Below are 22,621 nucleotides of genomic sequence, written 5' to 3'. Positions count from 1 at the left end.
GCGATCTAAAAGAAAAAACTGAAAAATAAACTATTTAATAAAAAATCCAAAAATCAACTCTAAACTTAAGGTTAAAATTTAAATTTTGGCTTAATAAGTATAAGCAGAAGCAAAAAGATAAAACTGGTAGTTCAGCCATATCAAATCAGCTGGCACTCCAATAGTAGGTAGAGGATCCCATTATAAATTGGAAAGCATGCCAACCACATTCGAACAACATGTTGTATGGAGAAGAGCTGCATGATAACTATCTATGCTACTATCCAATAGTCAGTGCCAGTGAATCTTAAGAATCTTCTACAATGGCATACCTAACAATGAATCACAACCCTCCTATTTCTTCTAGTGCAAATAATAGGACTAGGAGGCATAAGAGAAAACTAGAGCGTGCTACTCATGAGACTACCTTCATAATCACAATGCCCATGGACCTCTTGAGTACCATGTCACCTGCCCTGACACTGCAATTGTGTTGTGCAATTCAGGCATGTCCTGCGTATAATGTAAAGTCATGGACTGATTTGGTCTTGTGGAGCAGGAAGGCAGCCTTGTCCAGCCATGCGACAAGCTGTTCAATTGAGTTGACAAGAAGCTATTGATTGCTTTATCAGCATTTCCCAAGAACTGGAAAGAGATATAATCATTTTTTCTCCCTAATAGAAACGTAATAGACTAATAGTGGTTTCACTGATCTAAATCTTTGAAGGATACTCCAGTCCAGTGGTAGTGTTTTGGTCCATTTCTATATTCTTGTTCCGGTTCGACCCACTAAGGCCAAGGCTCGTTAGGCCCAAGTGTTCGTTAGGTGGGAATAGTCCCACATGAAAATTTTAGATAGGTTTGGGTCGGTTTATATAACTAGTTTTCCCAAGCATAATATATTTGGGTTAACTCTTTTACACAAATCAAGAATAAAAGTATAAGTGGGGTGTTATATCAACGTTTGTCTACTATTCGGATTTGATGGCTAGGGTGTTACAGATGGTATCACTGCACTCCCTCATCACAGTGTCATGGCACCGAGGGAAGATCCTAGGTATTCAACTATCGAGTAGCACTAAGTTGCTAGGGGCGTCAGCCCTGAAGCCCCATTGGTAGGTTTCGACCCATCTGTGTTCTTGTTTTGGTTTGACCTGTTAGGCCCAAGTGTTTGTGTCACGCCCAAAAATTCCTCATACGAATTTTTGAACTTAATTCTATATTAAAATCCCTGTCCAGAACCAGCCAGAGTACAAAAAAGACAATATTGATTACATAACCATCGTTCTTAGAAACAACTGAAAATAACACTTATTCTAACGAAAATGCAGCGGAAAGAAAAGTAGACTAGCTCCAGCGGGTACGGCTCCAGTCCACAGGCAAAGCTTCAACGGTAGACCAGCTCACTCCTGAGAGTCATCTCCATCGGACTCAACTTCTAGCTCTGGAAGGGGAAATTGAGCAAGGCTGAGTACAAACCACCATACTCAACAAGTAACACGGAAAAGAGGAAAAAACATGGTGCATAAGGATCATCAAGGACAGGCTTAGGGTTAGTTGCAATAAAGCAGCACTTAAATAAATAACAGAGGTTAAAATTGAATAAAGGCAATTAAATACATTAAAGGAGAAGTAAATAACAGTTGTAAAATACCACAACACTGTCCAACGTTACACCACGTTGCAACAGGCCCAACCACTATTCAACGTTAGACCACGTTGCAGTAGTCCCGAGTGAAAACCAGTTTGCCCAAGTTATTAAAGGTTCACTAATCACAGTGAAGCTGGGAGTCCACCCGTAACCGTGGGCACGGCTATTCGAATAGATTATACTCTGATCAGAAGTGTACTACTGTACCCACAAGACAAGACTCCACTACACTTGAACGTGCGCCGACATACCACCATGGTATACCGGAAAGGAGACCGTGATAGAATCCGTCACATAACCCTCCCTATTTAATCGCACCGTACTTCAGGTTTCACCCCCTCCTTTACACCAAGTCGGGCAGTCCCCTCTTATGCCTTAGTAGATCTGGAAGCAGCAGATGCTTTCGTTACACCACGATTGCCCGTCCATACTCCATCACGCCTACCCTTGCCTTGGTACGTCAAATAGTTCGAAGCCATGCTTCAAATCCCACCTTACCCATTTCGGCATGTGGTTAGCACTAAATTACTTCCAGGGTTTTCCGTGAACCGGTCCTTAATTGCCATGGGTGCGACTCTCAAAACCATGCACCCACAGCCCACCGTTGTCAATATTTTAGTTGACATTAACTCGAACCGGGTGATGAATCATTATTACAGCTATTCAGAACTAAGCATGGTTAAATGTGATCCCATGAGCTACTTGTTCTAAGCACGGCTAAGCATTAACCTAGGCCTAACTCTAATCAAGTTACCCCTGGTCCATCATGAATAAAGTTGAAGAAACAACGGCATGATAATAAGGTTTACCAAAAATAAAATACAGCAAATACTTTAATTAAAACAATGCATGTTTGAATAAATAAAGCGGGGAATTTTTAATAATAGGTTCAATATGATCAAAGATGAGTGCCACTTGCCTTGCTCTGGCCCCTGGGGTACTTCGGCGATGATCTCGAAGTAAACCGGCTCTTCGGCGGGGTCCGAATCTAAGCGACAAAGCACAAAAATAAATAAAACAGGCATAAACTCTACTGAAACAGTAAAAGAAAGTATTTTTAATGGATTCTTGACATTTTTATGAATTTAATGAAATTTGAATGGACCTAAACGGAGACTAGATGAATTACTTATGAATTTTAGAAGTTTTTTCTAGGTTTTTTTAACTAAACAGAAAAGTCATAAATCAATTATTACGCAATTAATAGGGCTGCTGACGTCAGCGAGGAGAGAGGAGGTGGTGCCGACAGGTGGGGGCCACCTGTCGGTGGGAGAGAGGGGAAAGGAGAGGCTGACGGCTGGGCCCCACGGGAGAAGAGAGGGAGGAGGGCCGGCGGGCGGCTGACAACCCGGGCCCGCCCGGCAGTGAGAGCGGAGAGGGGAAAGGAGGAGGAGGGGTGGCCGACAGGTGGGGCCCATCGGTGAGAGAGAGAGAACAGGGGAGCGGGGAGGGGGCGCTCGGCCGACGGCGGCAACCGACGGGCGACGACAGCGGCGGCGCACGGCGACGGCGCGCGGCATGGCGGCGACGGCACGACGGCGACGACCAGCGTCCGGCGACGGCGCACGGCGCACGACCGAGACGACGGCGCACGTGGCGCAGCCGGGCAAAGCGGCGGCGACGGATTGGCGCGGCGACAATGACGAGCGATGAGCGCGGGCGCGTACGGGCGCGGGTGGCGGCGGCTTGATGACGGTGTCACGAAGGCGACGACGACGGCGACGGGCGGCGACGACGACGAGCGCCGCACACGTCCGGCGACAGCGTGCGGCTCGGTGGCGGTCGGCCGGGGAGGAAAAGAGATAGGGGAGGAGGAAGGAGGCGCTCACCGGCGGCGGTGACAGTGCGGGTGAGTCAGCGAGGTCAAGGCGGAGGTGGTGACGCTGGTGGGCGCGGTCGATCGGCGATGGCGGCGGAGATCGATCGGCGGCGGCGAGGAGCGGCGGCTTGAGTGGCGGGCAAAAATCGGCTAGGCGGCGCGGGAGAGGGGAATTTATAGGGTGTCGGCGCCGGCTAGGGCGGAGGCGGTGGTTAGAGAGGCGACCGGGTCGGCGACGACCCGGTTTCGGCGGCGGCAGTTGCGGCGGAGGAGTTGGAGTCGGCGTTGGCGCGACGCGGGCTCGGTCCGGAGGCGCGCGCGGCGAGAAGGCCGGCTCGGCTGGTCTGGCCTGGAGGGAGAGGTGGGCCGGCCCGGGAAGGGAGAGGGGAAAAGAGAAAGGAAAAAGAAAAGGAGGGAGGAGGAAAATTGTACTTCGGCCCAATTTGAGAAGGAGGGAGGAGGAAAATTGTACTTCAGCCCAATTTGAGAAGGAGGGAAAAAGAAAGGAAAAAGGAGGGAAAAAGGAAAGCCCCACTTTTGCCGAGTTTTAAATTAATTTATTTGGCCAAATTTTATACTTCTTTAATTTGAGTTTAAATCCAGTTAGTCGATTTGCGAACCTCGATTTAATTAAATTAAGTTCTTTTAGAGTGATTTTTCCTGAGTTAATTAAGCCAATTGTTATTTACGGATTTCTTTTACGAACTTAGGCTTGGGACAAAACTCCGAGTGTGACAGGTTATTAGGAGGGAATAGTCCCATGTAGAAGTTTAGATAGGTTTGGACTAGCTTACGTACCCAGTTCACCTCAAGCATTGTTTCTCCAGGTTAACTCTTTTACACGAAGTAAGAACGAAAGTTTGAGTTAGGTGTTATGTGAACATGGGTCCACTCAATGTGTAGAGTGGGAATTGCAGATTTGGGGGTTGGTGCGGATTCGGTCTGGCATCGGGCCTTCGCTTTGTTCCGTCGAAGTCGGCCTTTCTATGGGATTTGGATCATAACTCAACATGTAGAACATATAGGCCCTGTGGAATGAAAATTTCTTGGATTCTGTGTTTACTAGCGGCTGCCTAAGCCACCCACCAGGGAAGAGTGATTGGTAGGTCACATTAATTGGCCGCTAGTGAAGATGGTCCTTCGTTGGTGGGCCATGACCCAAAGCTGAGATGTCTATCTCTAGCAGGCTGCTATGTGGCCCACAGATTTGAAATGTGTGGCACTTAAAAACATCGTTTGTGTAGTAGTGGGAGCATGGATGCGACTTGCATCTAATGGTATCAAATTTGTTCTAACAAGTATCAACTAGTACTGAAAAATATGAATGAGTATAGGTGGGGTATTAGATATGGTATATTCATGGTATAATCCTGTTTTCAAAATGGGATCCCCTGCAATACCAACCCTCTTTAGATTATTGATATATAGATACCATCTGACCTTTACTCCTATCATAAATTGGGACTCGTGACTACCTCAATTATGGGAGAGGATATGCACGATGATTATTATACTACCACACGATTGACAACAGTGTATATATGCTAGTGAACTTGGAAGAATCTCCAAAATGGCACCTCTTAGTCTCACAGCCATATGTACATCTGTCATCTTCACTTACAAATACTTGGACTAGGAGGTATCGGAGAAAACACTAGTGTGCTGCTGATTAAACCACCTTGGACATCACATTGCTCACCCAAAAGGAACCTCTTGAGAACCATGACACCCGCCCTAGAGAATGTGATTGTTCTGGGTTATCCCTCGCTGACCACAACCATCTGAGATCATTGTGGTGGCACGACGGAGCAAGAACCAATCCAGTCAGGATACATCAATGGCAACAAGGTTTTGCATTGATCATTACAAGCAGTGGGACATCTGCGGGCATGGTGGAAGATATATGCTGGGGCCTCAACGATGGTCGTCAAGTCCATGGGCGCACGAGCCTGAACTTGGACACTTTGTGACTTGTGAGTGAGTCAATGGTGAGCCGGGAGAAAACAACAAGCTAGTGGTGCTTAATGTCGTGAGGACTAGAGTCCATCTATCTCTACTGAGTTGGCATGGTAGATGTTGACATGCTGCTGTCATACTCAGATATTTTCAAGATATTTTAAATTGTAAATATATGGCTTTTTTATTATGTTTAAATGTTTTCTGGATACTCAAATGTTCATATTAGTATTGGCTGGTTAGGGTTATTTCAATTATAAGTGACAGAAAAAAGTAATATAAACTGATAACAAAAATAAATAAAGTATGTGAGATCAATAATCTGTTTTGTTTTTTATATCCAAAAGAACAGTAACGAGAGCAAGATCCAATTAAACTGAGGGTTCAGGAATAGCTTACTGAAAACGTGCTAGTGCAGCTACAGTCACAGAGACACACCACAAATCAATATTTGGTGGATCCTGAAATATACTGTATGGAATAAACTCAGGCAAAGAGATTATAAGTTGAGGGGCCCTTTTGAAACCAAGGAAAATTATAAGAACTTATAGATAATTTGAATAATATTGAATGGAAAATATATTTTCCTATTACTACTACATATTCGACTTATACAGATGGTCCATCTCGAGGTTGCAGATGGGCCAAGATAAGGGTCACGTGCGATAACCTCAATTCGGGGGAGGCAAAGGTCAGCCTACGGAAATCAGTTATCGCAGGCAGTCCACTGCGATGTCCACATGCAATAATTGACATATTTTCACATGCAAGTGAAATTTCTCTCTCTACTTGCCAAAATATAGGGAGAAGTTTTGAACTCAGATTTCTTAGTGGATTTTATTTACCTAAGGGTAGAATCATGGTTTCATTATGAAGTTTTTCTACAATTTATGGTTTGGATGGTGTGAATCTTTCTAGGGACGGTGCTCCTTTTAACCTACATATATCAATTCTTTAATAGCATTATAGCATGAAATTGAACGAAAAATATTGTGCATTATTAGTTCAATGGTAAATTGTATGTATGTAATTTGATTATGTGTTGGGACCAAAAAAATCATTTTTTTAAGGTTATGTGAACTCCAAGATCTAACTGGAGAGAAAAACAAAGGTGGGATTTGTTGTGAAAGGAATACGTGTTTTTCTCCAATTCTATTTTTCTGTGGTTATTAACAAATTAATACCGATTGACCTCCACCGTATTGTGATCCTTCAACTGTGCTATGTATGCATAGATTAATTTTTTAATTCATAGAATGAGCTGCATTTTTACTTCTACTTAGGGCACGTACAAATGTGCCTATCAGCTAACGCTCTCAATCGTCACATAGGCAAATTTGGTGACGTGGAGGAAAGAAAGGGGAGGAAAGAGAAAAGCTGTTGTCATGCATGGCAACGGCTTAAAGTCGACTCTTGGCATTTATTAAAGAAAATTTTCTTGCATATGAATGTAAAAAAGGAAACAGTTTAATAAAAAATATTAGAGTCGACTCTTGTTGCTGACGTGGTTTGAGATAGAGCCCATAATAGGCTCTACTGTTGAATATGCCCTTAACTTCATTCGAATTTTCATATGAAAATGTTATGGACGTACGATACACCTAGATTTCAGAAAACATATATGAAGGAAGATTCTAAATTTACCGAAGTGGCTAGCACACATGCTTCAACGGTGAGTAGAAAGAAAATACATTGTCCGTGTGTTGAACTGTTGATTGCAAGAATAAAAAAGTGCGAGTATTCAAGAAGTAATCAGGTCAGAAGCATGGCTTGGTTATGGATTACAATGTGGGAATGTTGATTTCCAATGAGAGGCTAATCATTACGAAAGAGGGGAACATGACATTTACTAATGACTTTGGACAATGAAATATACTTATACGCAAAATTTAAAGTTTTAACCTTAAATTTAGATCTGATTTTAAGATTTTTGTATTGTAATTTATTTTTTAAACTAAGATCGCTATAAACACGTATATAGAAGTTTTATTCATAAATTATTTTCTATTTACAAATTTATCGTTTGGTTTTTTTCCTTTAAAAAGCCAAAAAAATAACCCCAATTAACTTCGTAAAAGATTTCCAATGGGAGGATTACAAGATTGATGAGATCTTTAACTTTGTAATGGATGATCTTTACATTTGAAGTCATATAGAATGTCACATGTGTGCTATACCATTTTTTACCGTAACAGTGAAACAATAACAAGAGGAAGACAATCAACATACGGTAAGGGTGTACCGTGTGGAGTAGGAGGGTGAGAGTGAGTTCACTATACCACAAATCCTCGTAATCTATACTGTCAAAAAAAATATAAAAAACTTCTTTTCAATGGGGTGATAAGTATATAAACCAATAGAAAGAGTGTGCCAAAACTGTTATATTAGCTATAACTACATAAGTGGCCATTTTGTTCCATTGACACCTAAAAACCGTTTTAAGTATGATGATGCTAGATCTTGCACAATACAAAACCCACCACATTCCCGTAGAAAAGTGAAGATGATATTACACCCATTCTGCAACCCTGGACACGGTTATATTTATACCACAGGTGACACGATTCCCCTGAGGCCCAACTGACAGATACATCATCTATGTCATTACAACGCTCGTTTTCAGCAACTTCGCAATCTTGCAGAGCCTTTGCTAGTCTCCCAGGACATGGAAAGGAACTAATAAAAACGGCTCAGTTGCCATTTCAAATCGTATGAACGCATGCTCATCAAGGAATAACAGCAGTAATACCAGTTGTCAATACTGGATTCTTCTTCACAACGCATCGAGTGAAGTCTTGAATGCACAAGTTTCAGTAACCCAGACGATCGTTCAGTGAAGTGCGGCCATCGCCAGTTTGACCTGCAGAATAATCAGCAAGTACCAGTTAGCAAGGGATAAATTTAGTCACTTGATAGCTAGTGTGCCATAAGAATTACTACTGAATTCCCACCTTCAGGTGGCACCCATGATTCATAATCTGGACCTTTGTCAAGAAAATCTGGTCTTGCAGGACCCAGTACTCGCTTTTGTTTTGACTTTTTACTTTTTCTCTTGCTAGTTTGTGGCTCATTTTCATCCTCCATGTCTTCAGAAGTTTGTAAACCACGTTTGTGCTTCAGCAGGAGGGCCACAGCATCAGCAACAGATGCTTCAGATTCAACTGAAGATGATTCTACCTCACTGGCTACTGATTGATCAGAAGTCTTCCTCTTCCGTAAAATAAGCCCAGGGGCAGCTTCTTCAAGGTCTTTCCCACTCGCTGAACCTGAAAGAACTGTTTTTCGATCTTTGTAGTCCACAAAATTATCAATATCCTCTTCATTTCCATTTTCTTCATTTATACAGTTCTCTTCATGTTCTACGGTCCTCTTGTCACCAAGCCACTGAGGTTTCGGCATGGAGAATGCAGGTTTGCTGCCATTTTCTTGGTTTGTGGAGATATGCATCTCTTCCTCAGCAGGTTTATCCACTTGTGTTTTTTCAGCACAAGATTCCTTGAGCTTCTCCTCTGTTGAGGTTTTGTTTTGAGCAACTTTGTTTTTCTTTTCAGATTCTAGTCTTGGACTATCGTTAGATGCTGGAGATTTTGTTTCTCGTGGCTTGAGATCCCTCTTGCGAGCTGCTTCTCCCATAGGATCAGCTATTTTTAGTAGGTAAATTACTCTGTCCAGCTCAGTCTCAAGATCAGAAAGCTCCTTCTGGATTTTGGCAACATTGTCATGTACTGCAGAATGGTTCAAACAAGTCAGCGGTACAAAGAAAATTAAATGTATAAACTGATCATAAATGTGGAAAATAAGTGTACAGAAATGCATCATTTTCAAGCCTTATGCTTCCATGAGCAAAGACCAGATCTAAGGCTCCATTCTTCTACGTGGCGTCTTCTCAGCTTTTTCCTCAAGTTTTGCGTGCATGCTTCCCGAACTATTAAACAGTATGTTTTTTATAAAAAAAAATTATATAAAAGTTCATCATCTCACTGTTTTAAAGTAGATTTTTAACTTTGTAGTAGTTAATTCCATCGTTTATACTATTAAATAGCTATCAAAAAATCAGATATCTTTCATCTGAATAAAACAAAGTAACTGTTACAAAAATTGATGCAACATCAGATAATTCCATAAGTAAAAATCGTAGTTCAGTAATAGCTTAGCTTGCAGTCAATGGATTCTCTACCCACCGCTTCAACACTTTGACAACTAATATTTATTACTATACATTGAGATATTTAACATTATGGAAGCATTTTTGTAATAGGTTTGCTCATATCATTTTTGTAGTATTAGAGCGCTAGAAGCAATATACAGGGACAAATTAATAAAGGAACATGTGTATCCTCTGCCCATATGCCCAATCAGAGTGAAGGGGAGAGACTGTTGCAAAAGGTGACTCACACAACTATGAACATGTTCAGAGAATAGCACTACAAATATACTTGGAAACAAATTGTGGCATACCCTAAACGTCAAGCGTCGTCAATCATCATCATTCATTTCTTATATCAACTAACACACAGAACTATTATTAAAAAATGTTCAGTGATCAGCAGTAAATACCACGGTGCACAGGCAACAGGTTCTTGGTGATATATTCAGACCATAGCATACACTACCAAGGTAAACTGAAGCATGTCAAAATACTGAGATTCAGAAGGATAAATCTTGTAAACAGAGTGTAGTATCATACCTAATTGAGATGACAATCCACTCATGTAAGCATCAAGGTCATCCCCAACATCCGCATTATCACTTTTTGCCAGCTTATTCTTCTCTTCTTCAAACAATTTCTTTTTACTTTCAATATTGCTGGTTATGGAATCCTTTTTCTCAAGAAGACTATCAGCAGTCTCCACTGATTGCTGCTCACTGGATTTATGACTAGAAGATTTCTTCTTTGTCCGATCATAGAAATCATCATCATCACTAAATTATTTTTGAGAAACCATTATTCAGTACATGAGAATGAGCATATAAAGCTATAGCTTAATTTCTTAAAAATCCAATTTATGAACAATGTACAATTATCTAAGCATCTAGCAGTAGACAAGACAAAACTAATGCAGTGGATAAATAATCGATTCCACATTCTAGACATAGCACACAGGTACACAAAACATGACAATAGGTTGAAAGATAGAAGTTCCCAATACGTTTATCTGTGTTCTAGTTACTAGTTAGCAATGACTATCTAAAGGAAATTTAGTAGCCAAGATCGATCAACCAGATTCAGCAGTGCAAGATATCTAACTAAAATTTGAATTAAAGAAAATAATAAGGTTTCAAATATCAACCAATAAATATTACAAACACAAAGTACATAGCAGTGTAGGCCAAATTTATCAGAAGACAAACCTAAGAATGTCGTCTTCTTCCTCAAGACTTGCTTTATGACTACCGCGAATTGTGTTTCCAGTGCGAGCACCAAGACTTTCACGTATACTGTCATTTAAAGTTTCTTCTAGATTTTCCAGCTCCTCCATAAGCTGAAGGAAAAAAAGTTTGTTATGGTGCTCCATTGGTAATGGATAGGATATGAAATGGTTGTGCTATAAGGTGTGAAGCATTTGATTTACTAACCTGAGATGTCCTTTGCTCATTCCGTGCAATCTGTGTTTGTTGACCTTGGGTTAACCCACCTTGAGAAATGTCCTTCGCTCTTATTGCATCAATTTCTTTCTTCATGTTGGTGATCTGAAACGAGAGACAGAAAGATAAACTTTTACACGAGGTGCAAACCATATGCATCCATGGGTTATCAGTAAGCACAGACGAAATTTTTAAATAGTTTTTCAGAGGTTTGGATCTATTTAGAAACTGGCCGTAAAGAGCAAAATACCAGTACATACAGGGCCAAGTACTGACACAAGAACCTTGTTGGAGCAGGAGACTAGGGGGTCACCTTCCCCACCTAATGGACCATCAAACATGCTGACAGACACATGCAGTTTCTATCTTCTGATGATCAGAGAACATGTCAGCGAAAGGGAGATCATTTCGACCAGATGGAAGGCACAAGTCAAAATGGTCAAGCCCCATCCAGACAGAAGGAAGATCTGGCATCCCAGCAGTGTATATCCCTGGGCCCAGGGGCAGGACCATCTCCAGGGTTAGACACGATTACTCAGGACAGCTCACTAAGTGGTCCTAACCAACATCCTCTTTGTACCATTTTACTCTTAGGGTTCTGTAATTTACAGAGAGACATGGCAGTAATTTAATTTCCAAATGTACCTCTTAGGGCTATAAATACCGGAGTTAATCTAGTTTTACAGGCAGAATGCATGGAATACCAAGAAAGTTACAAATGGCCATTATTACTACCTCTGTGTCTTAAATTTAGGATAGGTGGGGAGAAGCATTTCCCCACCTATCCCTATTCTTGTTTGTGACCTAGGGTCAAAACAAACCTTAACTAAGTATTGTATAGCTTTCTTCAACTCCAAATAGCTATGTCAAAGCATTTCTTTTATCTTTTATAAGGAAAAAGTCCAGATCACCCCCCTGAATTTTGTGGGTTGATCTACTACACCCCTTGATTTCTAAAACCATTACCCCTTAAGGTGGTATCGAGATAGGGTTTTGCTACTCCTACTATGAAGGATGGCATGGCAAATAGTGTTGTAATAACTCAACTTGTAACTAGAATATATCAGAATTTTAAATGGGTCATATGTGTCAATTGGGAGTGTGCCTTCTTAGTTTTCGCTTCTCTCTCAAACTGACAACTCAACATGCTTTTTGTACTAGCTACTCCCTCCGTCCTGAAATATAGCTACGCCCTGTCCAGTTTCATAGCTAAAGGTATTTATATTTTGGAACAGGGAGTACAACTCAAAAAACAATTAATTGGTAATTAGCAAGATAATGATTGATGGCATGAGAGATAACTTATACCTCTTAGAAGTAGCACAACCTGAATTGCTCTCATATTATTAGTAGAGTAGAAAATTACAATTGGCTTCTGACTCTACTGTCTAAAATTCAACCATGCATTAAAATGAAGCCCTCACTGGGGACTGGGCACAGAAACATGTGTTGATGTGACACAAAAGACATAACTAATGCTCCCAGGGGAGACATTATTTTTCTCCATAAACAATGGAGACCTATTAGTAAACCTATTTGTGCAGTATCAACGGAAGACTTCAGCTTTTTGCTATGGTCAAGCACTTGAAGCTCAAAACAATAGCTTACAATACTCGAAGATTCAATCATAGCTAAGGTATTACATGGTTATGGAAGGAAATGATTGGTAACACATGGTCACGAAAGAAAATGATCCAACCGTTGAATAGAAACTAATGAATAGTTGTCAAAGTTGCTTTGATCAAAGCAATAGTGTGATGCAAACAGTACTACAGTTGATCTCATGTCTGCTATTCCAATCCAACTAGCTTCATTTATTAACATGGAAAAGCATGACAAAGATGTGTAACCAAATATGTAGAGAAGAAAACCCATGAGTAACTATTGATTTAGATCCTAAAACACATTATTTTTCGTCTCTACAATCCATGTAACATTGCACACAGTTCATATTGACAAAGAACAGTTTCCTAGATAAAATGAAATTTTAAATCCACAAGAAAGTTGATCTACTCCCTCCGTTTCATAATGTAAGACTTTATAGCATTGCCTAGATTCATATGGATACTAATGAATCTAGACATATATATAAAATATATACATTCATCAATTGATGAATTTAGGCAAGGCTAGAAAGTCTTACAATATGAAACAGAGGTAGTAAGTCAGAATGAACATTGCATAGAGGTCAAATCTCAGTAGTCAGCACAAGTAATGTTTACCTTTTCCAATCGCTTTATAATTTTACTGCGTGTTTTCTCTTGTCTATCAGTAAGTTGACCTTTGTAGGTTTGCCATGTGATCTCATCAGCTTCATCCTGATATAAATGCAACAAGTGATGTAGTGCTGAAATAAGAATATGAACTTGGGAAACCTCAATAAACAAAGTTTAAGTGATTAAATACATTACAAATATTTATGTAAATTTTTCAATATCGAAATCTAGTTATAAGAACAACTAACCTCTGCAGAATCTTCAACCGCATCCTCAGACATGCCCCATGAGATACCCTCCGCTAAAGCTGCTTGATTTTTTGCACGTAAAAGGGAAGCTTCACGATCGAGCATATCTTGCTTAATTCTAGCATCTCGAAGCTTCTGCATATCTTTTTCCTGCCAGATAAGTAAATTCAGGCAACTTTAAACAACAGGATAGATTAATTTTGCTCACTGGACTATTCACTGGATGTGAAAATATCCCCTATAGCAACAAAGCACAAGATTGAAGTATGAGTTTAAAACATTTAAATTATCAAAGTGCAGTTAGCATGAGGAATAACTAGTTCCACTTCCTGTATATTTGCTTGTTACTTGACAATATATCTTTGCATTGAAATGTAATGTTTCTCTAACAATTATTTCTGGAAAAAATAAGTAGTTTAGAAGCTTTTATAGCAACCCATTGCATAAAGAAACCTCTCAAAAATAAAATAGTACCAAAGAAATCCAAGTGAAGTTGAAGTTGAAGAATAGCATGTTATCAAAGTGAACTTGAAAAATAACACTGACAAAATTGTGGATGGTTGAAATATCGGTAACGAAAATATGAGAATACAGATGAATCTTACAGGAGGCATCAGCTCAGTTGGTCCTTGGAATATGTACAAACGTGATGATCTGGAAGATACAACAAGAAGATCAGTCCAATTGTATGAAGTAATAAAGGCACCAGATCAATAAAAAATAGAAACATTTAAGGAATGGAGGGCCAGCAAGTTCCATAGACTTAGGCAACAAAAAAAATGCAAAGAATTAAGTAACAAGATCACTTACTGCCCAAATCGAATTACATCTCCAACATGAATTTCCACATATGTCTTCTTCTTGACCTAGTATTTTCACAAATAGCATCAGAAAATATACTATGAACAACAAATTGTAAAGATTACTGCAAGGTTCCATATAATATTGAATATGGCAGGTAACTTTTACAGGTTAATGGAACTAAAATGGAACAGGATAACAAACAACTAACATAAATAATTGCTTTTTTAAACAAAAGAGCACAAACAACAACAGAATGCACTCATGAAAAAATCTTATGAAGTTTTAAGATATAAAGATCTTAAACAATATATTAGAGAGCTTGCATAAAGGGGGAAGCTTTCTCTCAAGTAAGATAGATGATAGAAGTGTATTACCTGGGTTTTATTGATGAAGGACCCATGTGTGCTTCCAAGATCATAAAGGAAAACCTCCCCATCACTTCTAAACTGCAAAACTAAAATAACATAAAGAGCAGTTCATTAGTGTGCCGCTTTAAGCACTAAACAAGAAAGTATTCTATATTACAAATTAACAGCACCAGTTTGCCTAATCCAGCTATTTCCTTCTACGGCTAGTATGTATTGTACACCATGACACTGGACTTGAGAGATTATTGGAATATTAATGATAGCTGCCCAAAAACAGCAACAAGTGCTCATACATAAACACTTGAGTAACATGTTTTTATAAGTTAAAAATAATAGAGCTTTGCGCAAGAAAATCATTTCATAACATGGTCTCTCAAGTTCTCAAATTTTGCTGTAGTAAATTTTTCTGCTAGTTAGGGCTGATGGTATTCATAAGATGTAGAATTTGAAGTGAAAGTTTAACCTCTCAAGCCAAATTTATTGAGTAAGTTTCATTGTGTCCCCTGTGCTACTCCTATATGTTCACCAAGATCACAGCATCATGATTCATGAATAGCCATTGTGCTTAGTGATCTCCTTAAGGTGAAAATAAAGGGGACAGGTGACAGGTCGGTTACCAGTTTCAGGGCCTGTTTGGGGGAGCTTTAGATTCTGAGAAGCAGCTGCTTGGTAGCCAGCTTCTGAGAATCTGGAAAAACTCCTAAACCTAGCTTCTCCAGCTTCTGGATTCTTAGTTCATTTTCCAAAATCTATAACTACAGATTCTCAGAAATTGTGGATCGTTTAGGGCAGCTAGAAGCAGCTTTTGGGAAAAGCTGCTGCTGGGAGAAGCTCCCCCAAACAGGCCCTCAGTTTTCAGATGACAGTAATATAGTATCATGAATTGGTAAAAATGGAAAAGGTGGCCTTGGATTCAAAACGCCATCAAGCAGAAAACTAATGCCCAAACTGAATGTTTATAGCTAAAAATTCCATTTTCGTTTTCTAACATCAGCAGCACAACCCCTCAAAAACAATACGGTTTTTAAGAATGCAACAATCTGAACTTCAAGTTAGTCAGTAAGTTAAACACTGGGATTTTGATTTTTTTTTATTCTTCTACAGAGTACAGTTTTACCTATGCCATAACTGAAAAATATAGTGATGACAACATACCAGCATGAAAGCGAGAAATAGTCGGATGCTCCAATACAAAATCGCATAGATCAATTCGACCAAACATGTAAGCTCCTTTCCTGGACCTGTCAAATGTAATACCAGACATGATTATAAAGCTGGCACATTCATGCAAGCTTCCAGCCGTATCCTTTGCCCTAACCGAAATATGAGGCTATGAGCAAAGAGGTAGCAGTAGCCATTGTTCGATAGAGACAGCAACTCACACGTCAAGCTTGTCAACGATGGTGCCGTCCTTGAGAACCTCGAGGAAGAAGGGGTGGCCCGGGGCGGCGCTCCAGTCGGGTATGGCGTACGGGGCACGTGGCCTCGGCTGCGGCCGCTGTGCCGCATCGGCCATCTCGGCGTCACCGGAATCCCTGCCTGAGCTCCCCGCCTCATCAGCCGACGAATCGCTAGCGCTAGCGCTCCCTTCCGCCGACGCATCAGGCCCCGTCGCCCCCTCCGCCTCCGCCTCCGGCTGTGGCGCCGGCGGCGGGGGCGGGGGCGGAGGCATAGAGGAGGAAGCGCTAGCCCCTGCCCCTTTCTCCTCCGGCTGCAGGGCGGGCCATGGCGGAGGAGGCGGAGGCGGCATGGAGGGGGTGGGCGCCGGCTTCACCTCCGGTGGCGGCGAGAATTTGGGCGGCGGGGGAGGCGGCATGGAGGAGGGGTTAGGGTTTCGCGGTGGCGGCGGAGGCATGGAGGGGTCCATGGGTGGGCCCGGGTGGAGGGGGATGCGGCGGTGAGGCGGAAGCGGAGGCCGGAGAGACGAGAGAGAGGGGGGGTGCGACGACGAGGTTGGAGGCGGCGAAGGGGAAGGGAAGAAAGAGGCGGCGACGGCGAACCCAAGTCGGCGTTGGCGAGTGCCCAGTGGTGAATCTAGGCCGTTCATCTCCCATCGTGCGGTCAGGAATATAGGACAGGAAAAACAAACGCAGGAATCTACCCGTTACACATGGGGAATTTAACTCCTTACCGCAAATGGTCACTCTTCCCGTATCAATTTTTATGTTTGTGTTTTTTATGTGTTTGCCATGAATTAGAATGGTGGTTAAGTTTTTTGTCATTTTTTTTACACATGTGTTGTGAGTAGAGATAACAATGTGACCTCATTCTCGAATCTCCGTGAGGAATTTTTCTACTAGATCAGGCCAATTTCTTCTCGATGAGGAATCAAATGGCAGAAAGCATAGCCTCATTCAGTCTGCGCAGGACTAGGGTGATTAGTTGTCCTTGGTTCTTGTTTCCTGTGTGCCCGCTCCTATTACACACGTAGGCTATAAAAGATATAGTTCTATTAAGATCGAGAGGATATATAGCTATATTGTAATCCTCACCCTACTTGCACCCATCTACTCTACTCCCCCACTAAAACTTCTATGTTGGCTGTTGCTTTGTCATAAATCTATAAGATTTTGTGATATAATTGTACTATCTCTACTTATAATAATTATAAGAAAGTTTAACAATATAAATTTATACTTAAAATTGTTTATGTTTTAAGACGAATATATTACAGTTTAAGGTTGTTTTTATATGGATGGAACTCGTCCCATGTAGGGATGGGGATGGAAAACAGGTAATTTTATCCTCCAGGGATGGGATGGGATAGGGACCCATCCTCCGTGAGGACTTTGCCATTTTGGCCACTAAATCAGGAGGATTCACTAAAATGATCTCGAATCCGTGGATTTCTCTAAAATGACCTCTTATTCGGTGCCACTCCTTACAATAGTCTTTTCCATTTTCTTTATTCGTTATTAATTTTTTTCAACCGGTCAATAAATAAGGGACCAAAATGCCTCTAGCAAAATGACATAGAACAGTGAGTGAGAAGATGGGAGGTTGCCGGAGAGGACGGCAATGCAGGCTGCTCACTCGGGGAAAGCCGACGGCGGCGCAGCATGTGGCGCCGTGGCACCTCGACCAGACCTTCGAGAAGTTCACGGCGACGCACGGTCCCCCTCATCGTGGCGGCACTCATCGTCCGGCTCCTGCTCTCCCTCTGCTCACAGAGCTCGCCGTCGCGTCCTCCCCCGTGGCGCCGACCCATACCTTCCACCGTCTCCTCGCGATGTCCGCCTACCGATCTCTCCCCCTCCGCATCGTCTTTCGTGTCTAGAAGGTAGGGGTGTAAGTGGGCCGACCCATAAACCCGCTTATAAATCAATTAAGTGGGTAACCCGGTGAGCCACCCGCTTAATTGACATATAAGCGGATCAGCGGGCCGGCCCACTTACACCCTTACTGGCAGGAGCTTGCTCTCCCCGATGACTCTGGCGGTCGAGAAAGCCCGGCCGGCCTATAGATCGCTAGCGGCCTCCCCTCTTCTCCCTCTCCGTTATGTATTATTTCGCCCATGGACATTTTCGTCCCTTATTTCATTGAAAATATCAAACGGCTGTATTTACAACGAAAATTAGTTTATAAATAAAAAGTTTTATATATGTGTTTTTAACGATCTAAAAGCAAAAACTGAAAAATAAGTTATAATAAAAAATTATGACTAAGTATAGACGGAAGTAGAAGGAAAGGACAAGGCCCTTTTGCCTCTGTCCGTGCACTTGCGATCCAACAGATTACTAACTAATTGTTGGGCATATTTGGTAGCACCATTTCTCGAAACAAACAATCTTATAAGCTTTGCGAGCACAAGTGCATCAACAAGGGCAAAAGAGATAGTTCATCCTTGCTATCCATGCCAGGCATTGTGAGTTGGCATGTCATATATTGGAAAAATGGCACAAAATTAGTAACCATTTTTTTTCCTCCGGTGATAATGAGAACATAGGAGCAAATGTAAAAGCAACACTTGAAGAGTGTCCGTTTCTTAGTGCCAAATAACTAAAATTCCCATTTTCATATATTAGCAACATTTCCTTAACATGATGGAAAGATTTCTTTAAGAAATGAATTTACTCCTGACCTATGTATTTACTACTACGTAGGATGCAGGTAGTAAAAAAGATAAGAAAATAAAAAAAAAACAAGACGGCCAAAGCTCTGAAAATGCTTCAAAAAAACAAGGATACAATCATCAAATTCATGTCTGCGCCGTGTGCTGCTGTCATTTGAATTCAGCTGCTCTTGATCTCTTATAACGACGGATAAAGGCCTTTCTGCTTGTCTAGATCATCAATGAAGGACCGGAATAGCATACACCTTCAATAAGGAAATGACAGACAAATGCCAGCGTTACCGAATCCAGAAGGTTAGATCAGCAGCATATTTATACATATGTGAAAATGTATGAACAGAGTTGGCATTATGAATATCACACATAGAACACTGTCTGCTAATATTTGAAAAAAATGTTTAGTTTTTGTTACGATAATAGCTCCATAATTCACATTTGATTCAAGTTGATACTGTAATTGTACATTGGACTAAAAACAGTTCAGGCCAAAGTTTACACACCCATCCTCCCGTAGATATATACATTCAACTCAATATAGTTGAGTCGAGGGTGGTCTGCCAAATAAGCCGTAAAATTTATATTCGCCTAATAATGATTTTATTGGCTAGATAATGTACAAGCCATCCTTCAGACAAACAATCCACCACTGATTCGCCGATAGAAATTAGGAAGATCAGGCGATGGAAGGGGAACTTTTCTTCTGGAATATTGAATATGCATCGCTATAGACAGCTACTACGTTTGATACAATTGCGAGAACAATCATGAAGATGGATAGGATTTTGTCCCACTTCTTTGCTATGCTGTTTGGATCCCTGAGAAATCAGAAGTAAAATGAATTAGACAGCCTAGAAGACTATAGAATTTATGGTGCTCAGATCCTTCATGTCAATTGCTGCTCTATATTGAGGTGGCATATACTACAGCATGGAAATCTGCAATGTATAAACAGCATTTTTCTTTCCCCTTTGCAATGTATAAACACCTTAAGATAATGGAATAAAGATCCCAGCCTTAATTCTATAATACGTAGAAATGGAATGAAAGAAAAGCACTGCAATGACAATGAACATTAATCCATTAACTTACCTTAGAGTGATTGCGGCTGGGAAAATGAAGGCGATACAAACAGCAGCAGTTGCACCAGTAAATTGGAAGGCATCCCAGATGCTCGGAATGAAATTTGCAGATAGGAAAATAACTAGAAGAAGTACCGCTGTCATTACAGAAAATCTTCGGTTGTCAGATGACAGAGGCCCCGATGAGGGAAAGAGAAGCCCATCCAAATTAAGCCGTAGGGCGTGGAATATCATGGGGAATACAAGCATAAGATGGACAGCATAGCTCACTCTAACAGCATCATTAAGCACCGAACTGTATGGAATGCCAAGATTGGAGTCAAAATTGGCGAGCACATCAGACAGAGTAGATTCACCAAATAGGAGATATCCAAAGAAACTTGTTGTTATATAGACAGTTGAGCATAGAACCAAGGATGTGTGTACTATTGGCTTAATCTGCGATGGGTCCTTGAGCTCGTTATGAATTGGATGGACTGCAAAATATCAATAAAAACTCCTTAGACAACTGAGAAGTAAGCAACCTTATTGGGGCTTTATGAGGCATCAAGATATTATATCTAAAAGAAAAGTGAAAAAAGGAAAGGTTCCCTAATAAATTAAAATTTTATAATACAACAATAGTTTTTAAAACTGAATTAGCACCTACCATTATAATGGCAAACATAAGCAGTGACAAGAACTGGCACTGCTGTGAAAAGCTCCCACACAGATGCCAAATCAGGAACATCAGGAAACAACTTAGGCATTGGAATTTGTCCTTTTATCAACTTGACAATAGCAATTCCAGCAGTAATAATAACAAAAACAACTGCTAGAGCAACAGATATGGCAGACGTATAGCTCAGTGAATCTGCAAGAGGCAAACAAAACACAAAGAAATGTCATGAATTGGTGGTACGACAAAATGGTAACACAGAATAAAAACCTCACAAAAGCACAAGGCCAGTAACAGATCACTTACCAACACGCTTCAAACATGCGAGTGGAGAAAACACCACAATTGTTGTAACCAGGAGAACGAAGAAACGCCCATTCCACCAATGTGTCCCAAACCATCCTTCTAAAACACCATAATGATGCTCACCACCAGAGGAGGTTCCAGAAAGCACATCACCTACAGTGAAGTATGGCAATGTGTATGCCAGATTTACCGCCCATGCCTCAGCATGAATTATGGCCATGAACAAACAGTTGTACCTATCTATAGCACAATGAAGGATGCAACTTAAATCTCACATGAAACAAAATTGTTGTGTTTATTCAGAAGGTATCATATTCCATAGTTGACAATTAGCATGCCATGGATGTACAACAGAGCTTCCTCAATCGATTGTATTGAGGTTGCCAACTTGCGTTTGAGTTAGTTCAGAATCTACAGTCTACTCTACAAGAAACAATAGTGGTGAGTATAGCTTTTCTAAGATGGAACCAGAGTTAGTCTTAAATGTAGAAGAAGAACCAAAAAAACAAAAATACTCAGCAAGTCTTGAGGTACAGGCCAATGAGGCCATATACTGAATCAAAAATTCAGGCTGTTGTGGAGATTTTTGTACCAATAATGATCATGTAGACGATCATGACGCCGATGTTGTTGACGACGACGCAGACCTGGAGCAGCCTCCTCCCCCACCACCCGAACGCGTCCCCCATGACGGCGCCGTACGACGGCGCGCCGACGGCGCGGCTGAACCGGACGAGCAGCTCGATGGAGGCGTCGGTGAGGAGCGCGGCGAGCACGATCATGACGAGGCCCGGGACGAGCCCCAGCACCTTCATCGTGGCCGGCAGCGCCATGATTCCGGCCCCGACGATGGTGGTCGACAGGTTGAACACCGCGCCGGCGAAGGAGGCGCCGCTGAACTCGTCCTCTCCCTCCCGCTTCGCCGGGAGCAGCGGCTCGCTGCCCTCCGGGAGCCGCTCCGTGACGCCGCCTCCCATGGCCTTCGTCCTCGCAGAGCAAGAGTCGAACAACAAAAAACACAACCCTTTGCTCCAAGATTAACAGCACCAGAAAAAGCTCCAATCTTTGTATCAAAAACCCATTCCAAACACCCCAGGAAAGGGGATTTCAAAGCAGAAAAAAAAAAACCTTCAAACAGCTCGCGATTTCGCTCCAAGAACTTCACAAGGTTGACAAATTTTGGGGAACTAATTAAAACAAAACTTGGATCTTTGCACCGGAACTGAAAACCGCAAAGAAATTCGCAGGCGCACGGAACGAAATTCTCAGAACTGGCTGCTGTCTTCCGTTCCGTGGGGTGGAAGCGACAGAACTTGAACGGATTAGCAGAGCAACTGACCAGGGTAGGAGAAGGATTATACAATTCTCTCGTGTATTGTCTGGACAGGGACAGGAGAGGAGGAGGAGCAAGCAGATCGATTTAATTTGGTGGGGGAGAGTTTCTGCGATATTTTAGCTAGAGTAGTTAACAGTTGGTTAGGTGCAACTGTTTCAGTCTTCATTTCTTTGTTTTGAGAGTGATCCTTTAATTTTTTTTTTCTCCATGAATTTGTGCACTTATTTATTTGTTTATTTATTTAAAAAAATATTTTCTATCCGGTGTCTATATACTGTCAGATATATGTAGCCTTGTGTAATTATTTGTTATTGAGTTTATTACTTTGGTTTATGATCCAATTACTCCATGTAGGAGTGGTAATGTAAATTGCCATGATGGCCATTGTTCCAGGTCATTATCTCATCGAAGTAGTATCATCTCATTGAACCCAGTAATTCGTGGTTTCAAGTCTTCAAGGTTTTTTTTTTAACCTTGACTTAACACTTTGATGGCAAAACTGAATATGATTCACTGGTAACTAGCTCTACGCATTTAATTTTA

General features: G+C 41.4%; 2 protein-coding genes across 2 annotated transcripts; both read right to left on the bottom strand.

Moving 5' to 3' along the window:
• Window positions 1-7,824: 7,824 nt before the first annotated feature.
• Window positions 7,825-16,582, bottom strand: LOC102706949 (kanadaptin). Its single transcript, XM_015838853.2, has 12 exons — window positions 16,010-16,582; window positions 15,783-15,868; window positions 14,634-14,713; window positions 14,266-14,321; window positions 14,061-14,109; window positions 13,456-13,605; window positions 13,214-13,309; window positions 10,983-11,096; window positions 10,758-10,888; window positions 10,093-10,328; window positions 8,357-9,130; window positions 7,825-8,265 (listed from the first exon to the last, which is right to left on the bottom strand). Exons 1-12 carry the CDS (start codon window positions 16,492-16,494, stop codon window positions 8,216-8,218), a joined length of 2,307 nt encoding a protein of 768 aa, XP_015694339.2. The 5' UTR covers window positions 16,495-16,582; the 3' UTR covers window positions 7,825-8,215.
• A 2,537-nt stretch (window positions 16,583-19,119) lies between these two features.
• LOC102718655 (amino acid transporter AVT6A) lies at window positions 19,120-22,165 on the bottom strand. The gene is made up of 5 exons (XM_006655937.3): window positions 21,335-22,165; window positions 20,743-20,895; window positions 20,428-20,631; window positions 19,789-20,254; window positions 19,120-19,514 (listed from the first exon to the last, which is right to left on the bottom strand). The coding sequence occupies exons 1-5, from the start codon at window positions 21,717-21,719 to the stop codon at window positions 19,373-19,375; spliced, it is 1,350 nt and encodes a 449-aa protein (XP_006656000.1). The 5' UTR covers window positions 21,720-22,165; the 3' UTR covers window positions 19,120-19,372.
• Window positions 22,166-22,621: the final 456 nt, after the last annotated feature.

The sequence above is a fragment of the Oryza brachyantha genome, chromosome 6 (genome assembly GCF_000231095.2).
Source record: "Oryza brachyantha chromosome 6, ObraRS2, whole genome shotgun sequence".
Classification (NCBI taxonomy): Eukaryota; Viridiplantae; Streptophyta; class Magnoliopsida; order Poales; family Poaceae; genus Oryza; species Oryza brachyantha.
Note: the sequence above shows the minus strand (reverse complement) of the source record. Positions and strands in the feature narration are given on the sequence as shown.